At 40.8% G+C, this 20,560-nt stretch overlaps 1 protein-coding gene across 3 annotated transcripts in view; it reads left to right on the top strand.

The window, feature by feature from the left end:
• The window catches only part of WDFY2 (WD repeat and FYVE domain containing 2), a 99,168-nt gene that overhangs the window by 42,193 nt on the left and 36,415 nt on the right, over positions 1 to 20,560 (top strand). Inside the window, exons 3-4 of one of the 3 annotated variants that reach the window (XM_067563068.1) lie at positions 8,328 to 8,453; positions 12,918 to 12,985. In XM_067563068.1, the coding sequence (XP_067419169.1) occupies positions 12,979 to 12,985 (7 nt within the window). In that variant the 5' untranslated portion in view covers positions 8,328 to 8,453; positions 12,918 to 12,978. Of the gene's footprint in view, positions 1 to 8,188; positions 8,454 to 12,917; positions 12,986 to 20,560 lie in introns of those variants that run through there. The other 2 variants (XM_067563066.1, XM_067563065.1) reach the window with 2 other exon arrangements.

Raw genomic sequence — 20,560 nt, 5'->3', positions numbered from 1 at the left:
TTAAGTTAAACTGAGTATTTTAAGGCTGGACAGGGTTGGACAGGTTGCCCCAGGGTGGAATGTGAGGGAAAGGGAAGAGATTAACATCAAACCATAGAGAGAGGCTGGCCTTGCCACACACAATAAAAAGGTAGGAGACCATATTCCTTTATATTAACGTAACCAGGTGATGGCTCAGAGTCCGTGACTGATTGAATGTCCTCCTGTGTTTCTTTTCTTCCCACCATACTATAAAGCAGTCTGTGTGGTGCTTAATCGGCATTAGATACATGGCGTATCATGTGACATTAAATTCTGTTTTCAGTGTTATGTACGTTGGGGGAGTGGGAGAGCTGATAAGAAAATGCAGGTCTTAGGTGGAGACTCCAGTGCAGCACAGAATTACCATTGTGATTGGGTCACCCCCAGAAGACTGCCATGGTGATCGATCATACTTGATGTCACTTCTGGTAGCCCAGATGTTGGGAGACTGTCAAACAGTGGGGTTCTGCCTCATTAGGTGGAGGCATCAATGCATATGTGTTGTCAAACCAGCTTTGTCAAATTCTACATGACCACTTCCATAGGTCTTGTCAACACTAGGGATTTGTCCCAGATACAGCCATCAGTGGCCAGTCACCAGTTAGTTGCACCTATTCAAACTGTACTGTACTCTACTGTACAGGAGCCTCTAAGCCACAGTTTGCTTAAGTGGATGCAAGTAGGGATAAGCTGCATTAGTGCAACTCTTGGCTTGTTTTACTAGCCTACACTAGAGGTTTAAGAACATAAGAATGGCCATATTGGTTCGGACGGATGGTCCGTTTAGCACAGTAGCCTGTCTTCTGACAGTGGCTGTGGCCAGAGGGAATGAACAGAATATGGCAATTTTTCAGTAATCTATCCCATTTTCCAGTCCCAGCTTCTTGCAGTAAAAGGCTTGGAGACACCCGGAGCATGAGGTTGTGCCCCTGGCCATCTTGGCTACAGGTCATTGATGGGCCTATCTTCCATGAACTTACCTATTTCTTTTTTGAACCCAGTTATTCTTTTGGCCTTCACAACGTCCACTGGCAATGAGTTCCATAGGTTGAATGGAACTGCACACAATATTCAAGTATCATGGATTTATATAATGGCATCTATATTTACTGTCTTATCGCGTTGGTGCAACTAGACTGGTGACTGGAATCCCCAGTGTGACAAGGCACTAGAGTGGGTAGGTTTTGTTTAGACAGTCAAGTAAAATCATCAGGTTTTTCTTCATTCTTTTCAGGGTAGTCAGGTGAACTTTGTGCAAGTGTTAAATTTTCCTTAGATATGGAAGGCTCTGATATTAGCCAGGGTATTTTCAATGCAGCCCAAATGCATCAGATTTATCCTGTCTCCCCCTTATGCTGGCAGAAACCAAATCCATGCAACCTGTGTCCAGGTTTTTTGTGGACCTGTGAGCCTTTTGATACTGTTCTGTGTGGTATATGGTCATGTGTACCTGGAACACTGCTGATTATGGCCAGTACTTGTGCTGCAGCAGTTTGATTAATATTTTCTACTAGTGGCTGTTTCTCAACTCTGAAGCTGATTCTGGTACTCTCTGGTTTTGCTTTGTGTAGCAAGGTTTGTCAGACTAGTGCGTGGTGGCAGTGTCACTGCAGACTAGCATATAGAGCAGTGATTCCCAGCCTGTGGCCCCAGGGCCAAAAGTGGCTCACTGGGGCTTTCAAAGTGTCCCGCAGCTCCCCTCCTGCTATCTGCAGAAGGGAGCCACTGCTTAAGGACCCAGGCAGAGTGCGTTTCTGTGCGGCTAAAAGACTGATGCAGGCTCCTTGCTGCAGCCAGGGAGATGGGAGATCAGCCCTCCCCTTGGCTTTAGCAGGGAGCATGGCAAAGCTCTCCGCCTGGGTCCTTTGGCACTGAGGTCCTTGCTGGAGCCAGAGAGGAGGGGAGCACTGATCTTCTGTCCCCCAGCTGCAGAAGGGAGCCACTGCCTAAGAACCCAGGTGGAGCACACAGGGTTTCCCTGCTGCGTCCAGGGGGATGGGAGATCAGCAAGAAAGCAGCCTCCTCACTGAATTTCTGTCTGGCTGCAGTGGGGGGGCGGGGTGGAGACTGGTGGCCCGTCAGGGTTGTATAAATGATATCTGTGGCCCTCGAACCAAAAAGGTTGGGAACCGCTGATATAGAGTATACTATGTCCAGGGTGTAACAGCTGAGAGTTGGCTCTGGTTCCTTTTCAAGCTAAATCTTACCACTCCCACAGACTTGTGCGCACCTGCATAATCTGGTGGATATACAATAGGGAATGAATGGAACATGGTGCTTGTTTTGCTGAGCAGTATAAATGCAGTTCTCAATGGACTAATTTACCAGCTTTGTACAAAAGTATGGACCTTCATATAGGAAACTTTTGATAATGGTTTGATTTGTTTGTTTAGGCTGATAATTTTGCGGAAAGGACAAATCCACAAGACACAAAAATAATATTTTTCAGAATATAGTATATGAAAACTGACAATTTAGACTTTAAAAATAGAATGAGTCAAGGAAACGCACCTCCTGTTTGACTTCTGCATATTGTGATGCATTGGCATTTTAGATGTTCCGAAAGGACTGTTTATGAACAAAACCATGTTTTTCTCAAGTCAAATCAAATGATAGTGGGTTTCCTTAGGAAAAGGATGTTTCCCTAGCCAAGAATCAAAGAGCACCCTGCCACTCCTTTGTTCATCTCTGCTTTCTGAACTAAATCCTTTGAATTTGGAAGTAATTGACTACGCTGAAATTCTGTGGCAAGTTACTCTAAGAAAGAAAAAGAGCTAATGGAAAAGGGATGTTGGTGTATTTTACAAATGTATAGCTCCCATCTTAACAAAATAATAAGGTAGACGTCACAAGAATGTTGAGTTTTCTATTCATGTCTAGTCACTTTTCCTTTTTAAAGATGAATATTTCTTCTAAAGAATGTAACAATTCATAATTGCTTTCAACAGTAAAGACATTGCATTGTCCACAGAAGTGTCTTTATACATCAGTGTGGTGTTTACCTACATGCAGTGAGGGTGGAAATGTTGAGCAAGGGGCCAGTAATCAGTTTGCAGCTGTGTAAGCACAAAATTCCTTCCCATCTCTTATGAATCTCATATTTTGGGTCTGCAGTTGAGTGCTCATGTTCACAACACAAGTGCGTGCAAAAAAAAAAAAAAAAAAACCAACCATTTTCTGTTGCATTAGACTTTCTTTATACCAGACACTGTGTCAATGAGGTATGTGCCGGAGCATTCTAAACATTTCATATAAGTGCATCTCATCTTAATGTTAAAGACTTAGTTGTTCTAGAAACTTTAGCATACCCAATTTTAATGGCAGTAATTCCACTATAAGTCAAAAGGAATCCCAGCAGCTTGAGGAAAAAAAACAGACAATACCTCAGCTTTTTTATTTTTATATTACTGAACCATTCCTTCAGATCCAAAACTCTGTAAATATGGTACAACTGTAAAACACCCTGGTTGGCATTAAGTGCTGTGATCCTATGAAGTAATCTCCCATTCAGGAAAGTATTTCATTTAGAAAGGGGTGGGCCAGGGTGCAAGTATGTGACCATCTTAGGCTGTATGCAAATGAACAAAGTACATTTGTATAACTTGCTGCATGCATAGTAGGAAATGAGTAGTACGGAAACTTGCTTGTCAGGGCATTATAAAAGTACTATATAACCCTGGAGTAAGTTCCCAACTTTGTGTTAAGTTTAGGTCTGTATATTTTAAGAGACTTTTTGGTAGTGGTCACTTGAAAAATTGCTTTATTAACCTGTAACTAAATACATGTGGAATAAAATAGGATATATTGTCCTCACACAAGATGTCCTCTCGCTTGAGCTTAAAGCTCTGTGATCTGTGTCTGCCTTGAAGTGCCATGGACTTCAGTACAAAAGTTAGTTTTCCATTTTTGTCCTTCCTGTGTTTTATTGATCTGAATGACAGGTTTGTTTGCAATTTGGGAATGGGGGGAAATACTTTGAGTACTTGATTTGGTTGAATCTGTTAACCAAATCCTTCTCTCATGACTAAGGAAGTACCTAGGATAATAAGTGTATAATGATGAATAGCCATACTCTTGTCTCCCAGCGCTTGTGTAGCCAGATCCTGAAGTCCTTGCTTGGTCCATATTGAGGCACATTTCCACTGAGTTTGCTGGAATAAAAGTAGTGAGTAAAGACCTTGAACTTTGATCTAGTAATTTGTCACTTTCCAATGAAAGTTGCTATAGAAAATACAAAGCATATTACTTATGGATTAGGTCTCTACCCCCACCTCTTCCCCACTGCAAATATATAATTTCCCCCTTTTTATGGATAAAGAGTTAAGGATACAGACCTTCTTTCTTGCTGTGGTTGAAATGAAAACTTTCACTCTTCTGCTGTTTTCTCTTCTTTGTAAGACAGGTTTTTTTAAATCATCTCCTGACACAATTCTCACTTTTCTTGTGTTCTCCCGTCACTATTTACTTCCTCGTAGAATTGGAAAAACTCGCCATCCCTAGTTACAAGCCCCTGGAATTAGGTTATAAAATAGTTACTGCTAACATCAATAGCTTTCTGTTCTTCCAGAAATATCCTGGGGGCCAGCTTTTATTAACGGGCAGGGACCAGTCTCACCTCATCTCTCTCACCTAAATAGGTGGATGGAACAGGTCAGTAGTGTTCCTTTGTGGGGAGGTGTTATGATGATACTGTAGTATTTTTAGTAAATTTATTTTTCTCTGATTTTTTTTTTTCTTTCTAATGGCAAGATCTCTGTCATCTTTAACAGAGATATCAGGATTGACTTAGTTTGAAACGCCATTACCAAGAGCAATGTTCTCTCTACCTGTGTATTACAGCAGGATAAAGCGTTAGCTGTTGGAGGCAAACATTTCAATCTTCACTTCAGTTCCATGTGCCTTTGTGAACACATCTGCATCATTGCTGATGGATATTCAGAAGTGATTTTTTTTTAAGCCTTCATTTTAAGGCAAGAAAAGACCTAGTACGTGGAGATCAAAGCATGCTTGCAAATACATCTGTGCTATGAGTGCAGAAAACTGTATAGTTCAACAAACCCTGGATACAGCATTCATATAGCCTATCCTAAATTGCCTCTTATATTCTGCCCAAGTCGGCAGAGTTATTCCAATCAGGCAGTCAATATCTCAACTTTTAAGTAGTTCCCAAATAGAGTTAATTGTTGTATGCTCTCTGGCTGGGGAGCTTTTCAAACACTAAAACAGATCTTTGGTCAATACAGCTGACAGACGGCAGTTATGTGTCTGGCTGCATGGTATTAAAGATGATTATTCATTTTGAAGGAGCTGTCTTCCAGCCCAATAATCCTTGGTAGGCTCGAGCTATTACATTTTTAAATTTTGTCTTGCTTCCAAACTCCTGCATTCATAGGCAGCTTCACCATGAATGGAGCTGTAAGCCATTTTGCCCCCAGCATTGAACTTGACATTCAGTATTGAACTGGGAAATTTACAAATCTGATGCAATTGTAATTATCCAGGTGCATTCTTCCCACAGCATGTAAATGCTTCTGGGTTTAGAGACATATCCTGGCTCAGACTTTTTCCACTGAATTCTTCCTATTCTCAGATCCAGCCCTCGCTCAATCATCAGGTATTGGTCTGCTTTGTTTTTCCCTTAATCTCAAGAGTCTTTAGAAACTGCTTGGTCAATATTGATTTTTTTTTTTCAGTATTAAACTTTCTTTGACAGTCTAGTGGTCAAGAAATGCATCCTCTGAGGCAGAGAAAAGCCAAAAAATTATTTTGCTGATTTCCAGGACTTCCATATAATTCCTGCATCTAGGAAATGGCAACTAATTTCTCAAAGAAACAGCTCCCTAAAGCACTGTTAGGATTAGGGGAGAGGTTTAAAGTGATGCACTACAATCAATTGCAGTAAGTTTCTATCATTAAAACAAAAATTTAACAAAAGGGAAAAAACGACTGGCATGGCAATTGACAGAATGAGCAAATTTATGAGGTTAGATGTTTCTTTTTTTAGAAGGGTATATTGCAGTAAAATAGATAAGAACCCTGATGTTCCTGCAACTGTTGGAAATATCTCAAGTCTCACTTCCACAGGTGACTTTCTAGCAATCAGTTGGGAGAGGGCCAGTAGGGATTGCTGATACTTAAATTGGGATTGGGAGCACTGGTTCTCTGGTTCAGAACCATTGGGTTGTTCAGATAACTACACTATAGAGTCCTGTCTTGTTGACCTCATCCTCTTTTCTTCATTTCTCTGTTTTCTCCTAGTTGTAAACTGGAGTATAAACTGGTTAGGGCAGGTGCTGTCGTCTTACTATGTGTTAATAAAGCACCCAGCACTATGGGACCTTAATACTGATTGGAGACTGTGGGTGCTACTAAAATTAAAAAAGTTAAATATATAAATGCGAAGACCCTTAACTTTTGAACAGATGCAAATATGTACATTAATTCTTTCCCTTAATCTTCATTGAGTGTCTCTGTTGTAGGGTTATATCTTCACAGAAGCTTCTGTAAAATTTCAGCCCATATTTCTCCAAAGGTTGGATGAATGGAGATATGAATGTGTATGTGTGAGAGAGAGAGAGAGATTTTACTCTCTCTCATATACACATATTCTCAGATTTTTTCAGTGTTAGTCACTGAAATATTTGAGGAAGCAAGAATTTCTCCAACCCGCTTATGCAAGGATACTGTAAGTAAGGTAGATAGAACGTTACCTTCTGCTGAGGGACACTGAGAGACATGATTGCAGTCTTTCAAAATGCTTTCCCCACGTGGTTTCTTTGAACCTTTTGCCAACTTAAAATCATGAGTCAATAAAGAATGCCTGGCAAGTTTATCATATATAATATGAAAAAGGGAGGATTTATACATTATCTCCATGCAAACATATGACTCAGTCCAAAAACTAGCTATCTTCAGTACTTTCTGTTCAGAAGGCACAGGAATAGTGAACAAACTTTGCAAAAAATGTTTTGAAGGTTGTTAGAATTTTGCAAAAAAAAAAAAAAAAAGGTGGTTGTTATTTATTAGGGGTATTTGGCTGAAATGTGAGCGTTACAACTATGTTTTCCTTGGTTTGTGGACAGTGACCAGGCTTGGTGAGATGTATGCCCCCTCTTGGAAGGTGTTAAACATAGTTTGCACCAATTTTTATTGTTGCTATCTTGTATACAGTTTAGTTGTAGAATCCTACCGTGTAGCCATGCATTCCCAGCACCAATGTCTGCATGAATTTCATGTTGACACAGATCTCTGCAGTAAGTGGGGTGGTTAGAGTATGTAAGAACATCTAGAAAATCCACATACTTTCTGCATCACCTTATATCTTCAGAGGGGATAGATGACTAATTTATTTATATCTGGTCTAATGCTTAGCGAATGAGGCATTTGTTTGCTTAAAAATTAAATCCAGCCAGCACCTGAAACTCAAAGGGTAAGTACCTGTGATCTTAGATTGTAAATTATTTGAGACAAGGACCGACATCGTCCTGTATTTTGTATAGTCTCTGGGATAGTGGGACCCTGGTGCATGACTGGTCTCCTAGGTGCTGCTGTAATACAAATTAAAAATAAATCTCAGAAGTGTTTGGTCAGTGGTGCTGATTGCTGTAGTTTTAAGTAAACGTTTTTCAACTACTAGGAAAAATTGACTGTCTCTGTGACAGACAGCTATCCTGACATACTGAGGAAGCTACACTTGAAGATGATTTACTTTGTTTACAGGAAGGTCATCCATTTTTCAAACTTCCTCCCATCTGGGCTATAATCTTTTTTTTTGGTGTTATTTTCCCGTGCAGTTCTTCAGGAAAGTTTGATGTTGTAAATGTTAAGTTGCAATAAACCTTAAGGTTATTGCCTCATAACAGCACCTTCTCCCTGTATCTCCTCATAACATGAGACTTCAAAACACCAAACTCAAACATTTTGAGGGGAGGGCTGCAGGGGGTGGAGAACACAGTAAATGCGCAGTTAAGGTGCTCCATACATTTCTTTATTGAAAATGTTAGAAGAAGAAAAACCACAAACTTAAATAAAACACCCCAGAAAATGCCTGTTGAGGTAGCATTTCCCGTGCAACATATCTAAACAACCAGAGAACTTGGCACCTGTACAGATGCCATGAAGAACTCAAAGTCCATGTGATACCGTATCCCTTCATAGTAAATATTTGCCATTATTGGGATCTCTTACTACAGAGTTCACAATGTTAAAGTGCACATAACTCTGGGATAGATGCTAAGACACTTTCTACATGGTTAGACACATCACACTTAATAGTATTTCCCATTTCCCAAAATGTGATCATGCAGGATGCTGAGGATAATCCAGTCACACATTGGCGGGACTCTGCATCTCAGAGGATTGAGCCCATTGATGCAATGCAATGTCTACTTACCATCCATTGAACTGAGAAGATCTTGCAGATCAGAATAGAGGTACACTGGCAAAGATACCTAGGGAATTTTGCCTGCTTGCATTGCGCCACGCTCCAGGCATTGCTCTTAGTCCCTTTAACTTACGATACATGCATAAAAATTTAGGATCTAACATCTGGGAAAACTGTCTTAGTCAGTGGTAAAAAAAAAAAAAAAAAATCCCATGCAACTTCTTGATTCACTTTATTTAGTAGTCTAGTCAAACAGACTAGTTGGATTTGGGACATGTGCATGCAGACTCCTGCGTACAGACTGGAACAATATTTTATTTAAAAAGCTGCATTAAAATGAAATAATATTAAGATTTTGTATTCCTTTAGTATATAAAGAGTGCAATCTCACTTCTTTGGGTGGTAGAATTGTTCATTTTATGCAGTTCTTCAATCTGTAGAATGCACAAATTTCTGTCATTAAAGGACTAGAAAAGAATCCATTGATTCATGAATTACTCTCAATTTTTTCAAGTCACTTCACTGGCAGCAAAATATGACTTCACTTTCAAAGGGACAGTTCATTTCCATGGTAATGTGAGTTGCATTCTAGAGCAGCTGAAGAATAGATTTCAATGTGGGTGGATACTCTGTTATACTTCACTGACTAAGCAACCAGCAAATATACTTTATGCTTTATTTCCATAATAAATGCATTTAAACTACATTAATTTGTGCTTTGCTTTCTTATGAGGTTTTTAAAATTCTGGGCTTTATTTTTGGTGGACAGTGTTATCCAAAGAGATGTACAAAAATGTGCAGAATGTAGGCTGAAAAAAGCATCCGTCTGTACAGAGGATGGTTTGGTTCCTCCCAAACTCTAAGTTCTTTGTGCTAAATATTTATTCTGCTTTCTAAATTCTTTGAAAGCAAATGAAACTTACGAAGAAAGATTAAGGGGTCCAGTTCCATTTCTGCTCTGTTCAGAAATAATCAGCATCAGTGTAAATAAAAATATTGGAGACAAACCATCCATTAGAGATGGTTGTTATTGAGGCTTTTAATAAGGTTTCTGGAATCTTCAGGACAGTACTGATTAAAGAAAACGTAGTTTTTTCATGAAAATAATGCAACCCCAAGATCTGAGTTTGCTACATTGTTTTTTTACTAGTCAAGGATGGACTGTTTTGTGCATTCTTCTATTCAAAGGATATTAAACTGTAAACCGGGATTTATCATTATTCAGTAGCTCTCTAATAACATAATTATTTTTAAAGTACAAACTAAAATGTAAAGAATAATTTAAATGATATATGAACTTAGTTTTTTGCTGCCTGATTTGATGATAAAGAGGCTGAGAAGGGAAGTTTGGAGCACCCCATTCAAAGTGGCCATCTGTTCTAATAAACTGAATAGTTTATTTTAAATTCTTCTATAGGATTTACCTTATCCCACAAGGATTTTAAAATGGAATGACACAGTCCTGTGCTGGCATAGTAGTTCTAAAACTGGCACTTCTAAAGATGTGGGGACTATCAATGAGCGCTATTTTTATTTTGGGAGATTATAATAAAAGCAAATTAAAAGATGACTAGATATAAAAAATAATCTGAACATAGCCCCCTGGTTGCTGTCAGTCAATGAATTTTCAGATGAGGTGGGTCTTGGCAGGTTCCATTTTGATTGCTGCTTGTCTTTCTATTGCTGCAGGCTGGCAGAAGCTTTATGTACCTATGCTGTTGTAATAGTACAGTAAAGTGTGTGACATTCTTGTCACAAAGAAACATACCAACCTGAAATTTTAAAAAATATGCCATACTTGTGTTTTGGAGGGGCTAGCAGACTGAGTGGATTATAGTGCACCAGGCCAGGTTCTTTGTGGGGAGGCCATAGATGATCTAGCAGGCCCAGAAGCAGAAAGCGCTCATTGGCCGCCTGGGAAACAAGCCTGGAGCATCAAAAGTGGAAGGCGGGTTGCTGGGATCTGGGGGTCGTTGAGCAGCTCAGGTGCTGTGTTACAAAAAGTCTGCTCATCAGAACTAACAGCACTGAGGTCAGTGTAAGCCTGTTAGTAGAATGTGTTTTTTGACACTGGTCTGTTTGCTACTTTTTATAAAGACTTCTCTGCTCTGAAGAGGAAGGGGAACCAAAGACCGTGTTCGCTGTCTAAGTTTTACATTCTCCATGTTCGAAAGAGGAAAAAACACTGCATCTCTCCGCTCACTTGAAGGTTTTGCTTTAACTCTCTCCCAGAGAAAAGCAGGGAGTTGGTTTGAAGAGGAGGAAGAAGTATGTTCAAAGGCAGGAGCGTTTGGGAAGCGAACCTGGACTGCTGCCACAACTCCAAAGAGCAGGAGGGACTGGAGTTCACACTCATCTCCCTACTAAGGGAGTACTAGGCAGTTAGTTACCCTGTAACAACTTGAGCACCATTTATTAGACCCTAATAAGAATGTTGCTAAACTAGCCAGCCTAATGTCCTCCACAAAAATCAGTCTATTTTATCACAATGGCATACTGACCTTATCTGTGGTTTAATGTTAATAATTTGTATTACCATAGTGCTGAGGAACCCTAGTCATGGGCTAGGACCCCATTGTGCTGGGCTCTGTAATAACTTAACAAAAACGAGGTCCCTGCCACAAGAAAGTTTAAATCTAAGACTATGTCAAAGTCTTACAAAGTTTTTTATTAATAACAGTTATGCCCGCATACAGCTACTGGCATCGCTGTTTCAGTAATGTATGTTCACATTGGGCTGCCTTTGCAGGTGCCATGGGTCCCCACAATGCCAGCTTGTATCAACAGAAGATATGTGATGCTCTGGGTAGGCATCCCAGTATCCCACCACCACCCCCCTCTGGTACACTACTTTGTGGGAAATGTTTGCAGGAACACTTTGTAGTATGGAGGGAAACCAGTTCTCTCAAGGAATTATGGGAGTTTGGGGTCAAGTTCCCACAGTTCCCTCTGGTCCTGCTTTAGATCTACTGTTTTCTCATGCCAATTTTCAATCTCAGCACCACTTCACTGGCCAACATGGATGCCGAACAGACCAGGAGAGCTCTTGTGGCAGTTCTAGAAACAGAGTGACTGGTTTGTTTTGTATTTGCGGAACGACAGTGCAGCCAGCTGTATGGCCGGTTATGTGAAGCTACAAAAGAAAATACCGAGGGGAAGTGGATAATGTGGACAGCGACTGAAACCAGTCAGCTGCTGCAGCCAGTCACCAGCAGTTCTGCGCCCGTGCAGCAAGCATCGAATGGTGAGATCAGTTTGTGTTGCAAACCTGGGATGACCAACAGTGACTGCATAACTTTTGGATGCAGAAGACCACATTCTCGGAACTGTGTGCTGAGATCACCCAGCACAGATGCAACAAAATGGGAGCTGCTTTCACACTGGAGAGAGTGGATGTAAGACTAGAAACAACAGATGGATGTGGATAGAGGGACGGGAGAGTACAAGGAAACAATGTGACAGTATTGGTCAGCATGATACTGTGGTCTCAAAGCTGATTGTTTTCCTTAAAATCTGCCACAGGGTATCTAACCCTTTACTTACACATCTGTAAATGGCAATTAAACCTGAAAAAGTAATTTTAACTAAATGCATGTCTTTTGAATAGACTGAACGATGAGTTTTCCAGTATTGACATTGACAAACCATCTCAGGTGCCATTTTTGAGTAGCGTTAGGTTGCCAAGAGCTACATCGGGCATTTATAGTTAAACATTAAACAAGTATATTTGTGTAATGTCAGAAGTCTATAGCTCTCTCAATTCTAATTTTTATGAACTCAACACACATTAGAGTACTATCAACCATTTCCAACCTTTGAACAAGAAATTTTGTAATTCAGTTAGAGCAACAATAATTAGATACAAATTCAAATAATGTTGGACTAAAATCAGTGAAACTTTCTCCATCTCTGTACAACATATTCAACATGGCTAAATTTACTCTCTCAAATTAATTTTACAGCTGGTAAAAGGTGATAGATTGACAGTACTATGAACTGAATTCTGCTTTTCCACCAAAGAAGTACAACAGCAGCAGTGGCACTGTAGTCTCCTCCACCACAACCATCCAGCTCCATGCCTCAACCATGAGCTGGAGGAGTTCGGTCTTTGGCCTCTCTTTTGGAAGTTCTTTTGGTTAGAATGTGGTTCATGGTGCTAATAATTAGTTGTCATTACTATCTGACTGATGGATTCTGTGAAATGTGTTGGTGGCCTCAGTCTACTTCCTGCTGGACAAAAGGCAACATCAGAAATGCAACCACAGATGCCAGATAGCTCCAATTATTATGGGGCGTTCAGCAGAGATGCCAAGGATTGAGATGTGCATAGAGAATTAACTATCATCTTATCCCTAGATATAGTTAGTGATAGAGGCAGGTGAGTAGGAAGTCATAGGGATTCTTGTATATCGTTCTCTGGGCAAAATATTTTCGTTTCAAAGGCTATTTGTCTAGTAAATCTCATTAGTACCCACTTGAAAATTAATGTGAATGACGTATGTTTTTTCTGCAGAACTGTCCGTGTGTGGTTGAAGAGAGAGAGTGGGCAGTATTGGCCTAGCATATACCATGCAATGCCATGTAAGTATTTTGGATGTTCATTGTTTACTGTGTATTTACCAACTGACTTCTTTGGGCCTTGACATGCACCTCTGACCTTGTGACCTTTTGGGGAGCTCACAGTTGTATGCTAGATACTATGCTTGAACCAATTGTCTAGGTTCTCTGAAGCTTGTTTACCAAGTTATGAACCGATATCAAATCCCCTATCTTTTTTAAAAAAAATAATATACATTATTTGATATTTTGTAAAATTTCTCCTTTGTTTCTATTGCAAGAAGTAACTTGTTACTATTACTACAAGTGCTAGTAGTAGTGTTGCTTTTAGAAAGAAGTAAGGCACATTCCCTACTCTGAAGAGATGACAATCTAGTTCAGATCCATGATGCACCAGTTTGAGTTGAAGGTGGTGTAGGGAGTTCTGTGGACGAGGTGGTATGTCTTTTTTTGTTGAGAGAAGGTCTGGAAGAGAAGGTTGTCTGGTATATGAGAAGAGGGGAGGCTATTCCCAAAGAGGTGGCATGGATGAAGATGCAAAGAGGAGAGTGGAAGAAGAGAATGCATTGGAGCTGGATCGGAGGGCAATTTGAGATGAGCTAAATCTTCTGATGTATGGGTTCTGATGGCATAAACGATGAATTAGATGTAGGGTAAGTGCTGTGGCCACTCTGTCAAAGCAGCAGCATCTGGCAATGTCAAGTGCATCCATCTATCATCAATGAGCTAAATAAAGAATGAAAGCAGGAGGAACTGAACAGAAACATAGACAGGAGAGGAGTTGTACAGAGCCTGGAAAGTAAGGGGAAATCAGGAAAGTCAGTAGTGGGATATGAAGTAGTCAGTGATCTGATCAGAGCAGTAGGAAAAAGTGTGTTAATTTTTAACTGTGCATCTTGGAGGGACAGGAACGTGGAAGTTGAGGGAACCCAGAAAGGAGAACGCTAAAAAATTGAGGCAGGAGATGACCGTAGCATTTGTCAAAGTTAAGCAGTAGAGAATGGAAAAGAGTGTGGGTTCAATAGACAGTGATGCAGAGGAAAATCAGAAAAGATATCTAAGCAGCCTGGATATGGGCAGTGAAGGAGTAGGAAAAGGGTGAGAGACACCAGGGCTGTGAGCTGGGTCAGTGGGGGAGGCTAGTGGAATTTGGGTTCCATTGGAAAGGAGGGGCAAACTGAGGGGCAAACTGTGGCAGGCTGGGATGGTAGAAAGACAATTGGAGATGAGTGAAGAGTGGGTGAGTGGAATATAGTAGAGAGGAAGATCTGTGTGTAAGGGAAAAAGAGTGGAGGACAGAATCCTGAAGGTTATTAACAGAGTACTGGAGAGGAGGGGAAAGAGCAGCAAGAGGAAACTAGAATCACTGAGTCTGGTGAGGAATGAATGCTTTTATATACAGATGTAATGCAAATCACCAAAAGCCAGGAAACTCAGTCCACTCTAAAATTCTACTATTAAAGGGGTCAGTCAAGGCTGAGGAGGCTCAAATAAGAACCTTTCAGATTGCACCTCTTCCTTATAGATTCAAAGGTCAAAAGGGACCATTATGATCATCCAGTCTGACCTCCTGCACAACGCAGGCATAGAACCTTATCCATCCACTCCTGTAATAAACCCCTGACCTATGACTGAATTATTAAAGTTCTCAAATCATGGTTTAAAGACTTCAAGGTAGAGAATCCACCAGCAAGTGAGCTGTGCACCATGCTACAGAGGAAGACAAAAAAAACCCAGAGCCTTTGCCAATCTGCCCTGGGGGAAAATTCCTTCCCTACCCCAAATATGGTGATCAGTTAAATCCTGAACATGTGGGCAAGACTCACCAGCCAGACACCCATGAAAGAATTCTCTGTAATAACTCAGAAACCACCCCATCTAACATCCCTTCACAGCCCATTGGCATATCTACCACCAGTAGTCAAAAATCAGTCAATTGCCAAACTAGGCTGTCCCATCTAACCATCCCCTCCATAAATGTATCAAGTTCAATTTTGAAGCCAGCTGGGTTTTTTGCCCCCACTGCTCCCCTTGGAAGGCTGTTCCAGAACTTCACTCCTCTGATGGTTAGAAACCTGCATCTGATTTCAAGTCTAAACTTCCTGATGGCCAGTTTATATCCATTAGATCTTACGTCCACATTGGTGCTGAAGTTAAATAACTCCTCTCCCTCCCTGGTATTTGTACCTGTGTTATTTTTATAGAGAGCAATCATATCTCCCCTCAACCTTCTTTTGGTTAGGCTAAACAAGCCAAGCTCTTTGAGTCTCCTCTTATAAAGCATGTTTTCCATTCTGTGGATCATCCTAGTTGCTCTTCTATGCACCTGGTCCAGTTTGAATTCATCTTTCTTAAACATGGGGGACCAGAACTGCACACAGTATTCCAGATGAGGTCTCACCAGCGCCTTGTATAACAGTACTAACACCTCCCTATCTCTACTGGAAATACTTCGTCTGATACATCCAAGGACCACATTAGCTACTTTCACGGCCACATCACATTGGTGGCTCATAGTCATCCTGTGATCAACCAATGCACCCAAGTCCTTCTCCTCTGTCACTTCCAACTGATGCGTCCCCAGCTTATAGCAGAAATTCTTATTAGTCCCTAAATGCATGACCTTGCACTTTCCACTATTAAATTTCATCCTATTTCTATTTCTCCAGTTTACAAGGTCATCCAGATCTTCCAGTATGATATCCCGGTCTTTCTCTGTATGGCAATACCTCCCAACTATGTGTCATCCACAAACTTTATTAGCACATTCCCACTTTTTGTGCCAAGGTCAGTAATAAAAAGGTTAAATAAGATTGATCCCAAGACTGATCCCTGAGGAACTCCACTAGTAACCTCCCTCCAGCCTGGCAGTTCACCTTTCAGTATGACCCGTTGTAGTCTCCCCTTTAACCAGTTCCTTATCCACCTTCCAATTTTCATATTAATCCCCATCTTTTCCAATTTAATAATTCCCCATGTGGAACTGTGTCAAATGCCTTCCTCCCATAGCACTATAACCTTTGAAAGGCTTACTGGGAAGAATCTGGTATTGACTACTGCAGGCTACTGGACTTGTGGGCCAAAGCTCTTCTCCAGTGTGGCAAGTTTTAGCTGCCTTCTAGAGAAGGGTTACAATAGCTGTAGAGGGAAGTTTATAAATGATGCACCCAAGAGGGTGGCAGGACTTTTGTTGACACACCCTGTTAAAGTCCTATAAAGCTGCTGACTCCTTAGCAGATATTGCTCATTAAGTCAGTCCACATGGATATAACGGAGGTGGGGAGTGATTTTTAGAGAAACGGTACTAAATCTAAGACAGGTGTCTGTAGGGAAACCCTAGGAAGAAAGCTTAGGCTGAGTCTGGTTTGTGTTGTGCTTATGAGTTAGCAATAAAGAAAAAAATACCGGGAAGGGTGAGAGAGGGGTAAGTGTGCACTAAGTGTTTGTGGATTCTGTTCAGAGCTGGGTGGAAAGCCCATCTGCTTTTAGCATACTGAAAACCAAACTTACTCTGTGAATCTGAATTGCTAACGCACAACACTCTTCCCAACTCTCCCTTCCTCCCTCAGCCTTGTTGTCCCAAGGAGAGAATATTTCCATGTTAAAAACAAAGGTGTCCTCTGTTTAAGTTTCTTTTAAGACTTGTTCATTGACAGGCCCATCTCCTTACTGGTAAATGCATTGTACCTACTCAGTGTTTAATTCCACAGCAATGGTGTGTAAGCTTAAGGTCTTAGCACAGCACTGTTGTATTAATGAGTCACTAACATTCTGCAGCAGGAGCATGCAGTATTTTTCTACATGTCCAAACAAAACATGCTCAACAAGGAAAACATCCCAGTTACTCTATTTGAGAAGGATGCCCGGTTTCCCTGGCAGGCTGTTTCTTCTAACCCCCATCTTGTGTCCAGGAGCAAGTTTGTGTAATCTCAGTGCTTGAGTGGTCTGTGTTTTCAGTATGTTGCTCAAAATGATCCTGGGCCGCAGGCTCTGCTGGGGTACGCTTAGGTAGCTTCATCAAAGTTAGTGAAGCTAATCTGATTTACAGCAGCTGCAGTTTGTGTTCATCTGGCCTTAAACAGTTGTGTTCCTTTACCTAGCTCTGGACTGGAACTGATGTCCTATAGCAGAATGGCATTAATATTTCTTTGGCAAATATTTATTTGTATACATTTGTGTTTAAGATTTTTGTTACCTCTTCTCGGATCCCTTAGAACTAGACGGTTGAGTTATGTGTCTCTGCAAATGGTGGGTGTCATGAGAAAGCTTTGGGGCACCTCATTAGTTCTCTCTCAAATCAGTTCTGAGCAGGGCAATTTTAGCTTCCTCCACTCCACCCCCTTTTTGAGGAATATCTTGCACCTTCTCCCTCGCCCAATATCTTGGAAAACTTTGGAGCTCTCAGACATGAGTCAGGCTAGTCTATCACTTCTCTCTAAGTGTGCACAAGTATAATCCTAGGGCTGTGGAGCATGGCCTGCTGAATTGACACACATTGTGCCTATTCTAAATCATGATTCTGAAAGCTATTGGATGGGATATGAATGATTGTCACTCCCACTGGCCACATACCTCTTATACCAGAAGTGACCTTGCTGTTGGAGTGTGGAATGGCATTTTTGTGTTCCTCACACAGTTCATTTTAGCTTCTCTAGCCAGGAGAAAGCAGCACTGGAGCAGTGACTGTCTAAAGAGACTTGTTAGGGATGTAGGTGGGGAGAAAAGATGCCTCTTTGCTACCAGGATGTGGTGAAATCCCTGCTCCCAAGCATAGCCATTCCATTAGCATCACATGCTAGTCCCGTGGTCCCATTGATATCACTATTCAAAACAGGATTCTTATTTATGCTTATTACATGTTAGTACACAGGGAGCATCTGTGTGAGGAAGAGGGAGAAAGGAAGGAGAGCTACAGGACTGAGCCAGATGTCAGCTGTTTGAGTTTCTGCAGGCCTTGCACTGAAATAGGTCATTAATGCACATTGTGATATCCAGCCTGTTTATTTTCAATCTGGAAAGAGAACAAAAGGAGAGAAAGCACTGGAATGAAACTTGAATTCTTTACCAGACAGGACATGCTTTTCTAATTTTGAAGCTCCATGCCTGTCACTGTGTGGAGTTTCTTTGAATGGACAAATGTGAGGGCAGTGTGTGATAACCAGTCATCCATTGACGGATGTTTCTGATATCATGGAGTAAATGGAAAGCTTGTTGATGAGCGTGGTTTTTGGAACAGCACCCTCTTCAAACTTGATAGATTATTGGCACACAGCCACAGCAAGCTCACCTATGAGGAAACAGACAATGAAAAATCACAAGTGTAAGAGGCATTGCTGATCTATATGGCTAACAGGGATGAGCCAAAACACAGTGCAATATAGTTCTCATGTTCACTACGTGCATTAGTTGGCTTAGCAACAGTATTCTTGACAATGGACCTCTAAAAGATAACCCATAGGTGCTGTACATGGCAGATCCTCTTCAGGCACATTCACTAAGGCTTTGTTAGTTCTAAGCATTCAAGTACTGTTTAACCTTACTTTTTCCTGTAAGTGGACTTAAGATTCCAAAAGGGAAACAGTGTAGTGACGTGAAATGTGCTAAAAGATTGCAGAAAGGAATAGAGCACTTACTGTAATGGAAGAGGTGGAGTTTCCGTTATTTACAAGGAGGTAACCCACTCCGCCTACCTGATGTTAGTTTTAATAGTTTCAATACAAAGTACTGTTATCTAAGGGAGAGTGAAATACGTTGTAAATCAGGATATGCATGAGGTGTAAAAATGATCACTTTTAAAGAAAATCAGGCCTGGCCTTCACTACAGAGTTAGATTGACGTAAAGCAGCTTATGTCAGCCTAACTCAATAAGGATCTTTACTAAAATGTTGCTCCTACCAGTACAAGTTGCCCACTAACCTAACTTAACAACGAGAGTTCTGTGGCCTTTAAGACTAACAAATTTATTTGGGCATAAACTTTCGTGGGCAGAAGCCCACTTCATCTAAGTGGGCTTCTGCCCATGAAAGTTTATGCCCAAATAAATTTGTTAGTCTTTAAGGTGCCACAGAACTCTCATTGTTTTGCTGAAACAGACTAACACGGCTACCCCTCTGGAACTAACCTATCTTAATAACTCTACCTCCGCAAGAGGTGTAGTACTTAAGTCAATGTAGTTAGGTCCATGTAGACAGTGTATCAGTATTGGTTATATCCCATCTCAAGGGACTCCTAGGGATAATAATCATGTAAAGTAACAGTGTATGCTTCATTTCTCTAATTGCTATCTCTGCCCTTAGCAGAATATACAGGGGGAGCATAAAATATATCATTTGTTCATTCCTTTGTAATTCACAGTTTGAAAAGGTGAAAATTAGTGCATTTAAGGGTGGATCATGTATGTGGTATTTGTAAGTAAATGAACAAACCACACCACCTCCATTCTATGTAGGGAAGATTATTTTCGGTGGCAGAAGGATTACTGGGATCATTCCAGTCTGAAGACCAACTCTTAATAAGACTAAAGGAGAGAGGCTTAAAGAAAATGACTGGTTCTGTGGGTAAAATTTTCATAAGTCCTTGAATGTTTTACGAGCTTAAGTTCTATTTTCAAAGCACTTAAGTCCAATGAGACTCAGACCCTGTCTACACTTACCTCCGAGATTCGGCAGCAGTCAACGGGAGTTACGCAAGCTATGCAAAACATTTGCATAACTCCCGTTGACTTCTCTGCTCCTCTTCTGCGTGCTGTCTTCACTGCACTGCACCCATCGATGCAGTGCTACGCCACTTGTGAAGGTGGTCTTAGTACATCGATTTCTGGATCGACTGAGCAGGTCTTCACTGATTGATCAGTCGATCCAGAGGAATCGATCTGGCAGCGGCGACTTTGCCACTGTCAGTGTAGCCGTAGCCTCCGGCACTTTCAGTGGGAAGCAAGCACTTAAGTGCTTGTCTACACACAAGTAGTATCATTTTAACTGTATTGGTACAATTAAAACAGTTCAACCCCCTAGTGTGGACATAATTAAGCCAGTGAAAAAGATGCTTTATATAAGAAAGGGAATAAGCTATACTGATATAAGGCTTCTTTGTACAGGCATGACTGCATTTACACTAAGGGTGTGTACTGGTATAACTATTGTGGTTCAATTAAAATGATCTTTTAACCGAAGGTGAAACTGACCAGTTTAGTTTTACTGCTCTAAATCCACAAAGCAAATGGCAAAATGGTGAAAAGTAAACTTTTCTATTCATCAGTTTCACTTTAATAATCTCAGGTGGTGTTAGTAGCACCAACAAAGTACTTTCGTTGTGACAGCTTACTTTTTTAACTGAAACCTTTTCTGTTTGTTGAACATCAAGTTAAACATTCCAAAAATAGAGTGGAAAAAACAAGTAATCAGAGCCACTCTTGATCTGCTTGATAGACTGTCAGTTATACTCTTTGAGTCTCTGTTGCCATAAATTATTCTGTATTCTTTCCTCAGTAAGCAAGTAAATAGATAAAATCCAAGCCTCCATGTGGTGGTGGAATTTCAGTTAAATGTCTAACACAAACTTTTTTGTACTGTCTTTTCTTCATCTGATTATGCCACAAAC

The sequence above is a fragment of the Emydura macquarii genome, unplaced genomic scaffold, assembly GCF_026122565.2.
Source record: "Emydura macquarii macquarii isolate MOO-44397 ecotype Brisbane River unplaced genomic scaffold, CSIRO-AGI_Emac_v2 contig_2473, whole genome shotgun sequence".
In the NCBI taxonomy this organism is placed as follows: Eukaryota; Metazoa; Chordata; order Testudines; family Chelidae; genus Emydura; species Emydura macquarii.
This window is presented reverse-complemented; position numbering and strand designations above follow the sequence as displayed.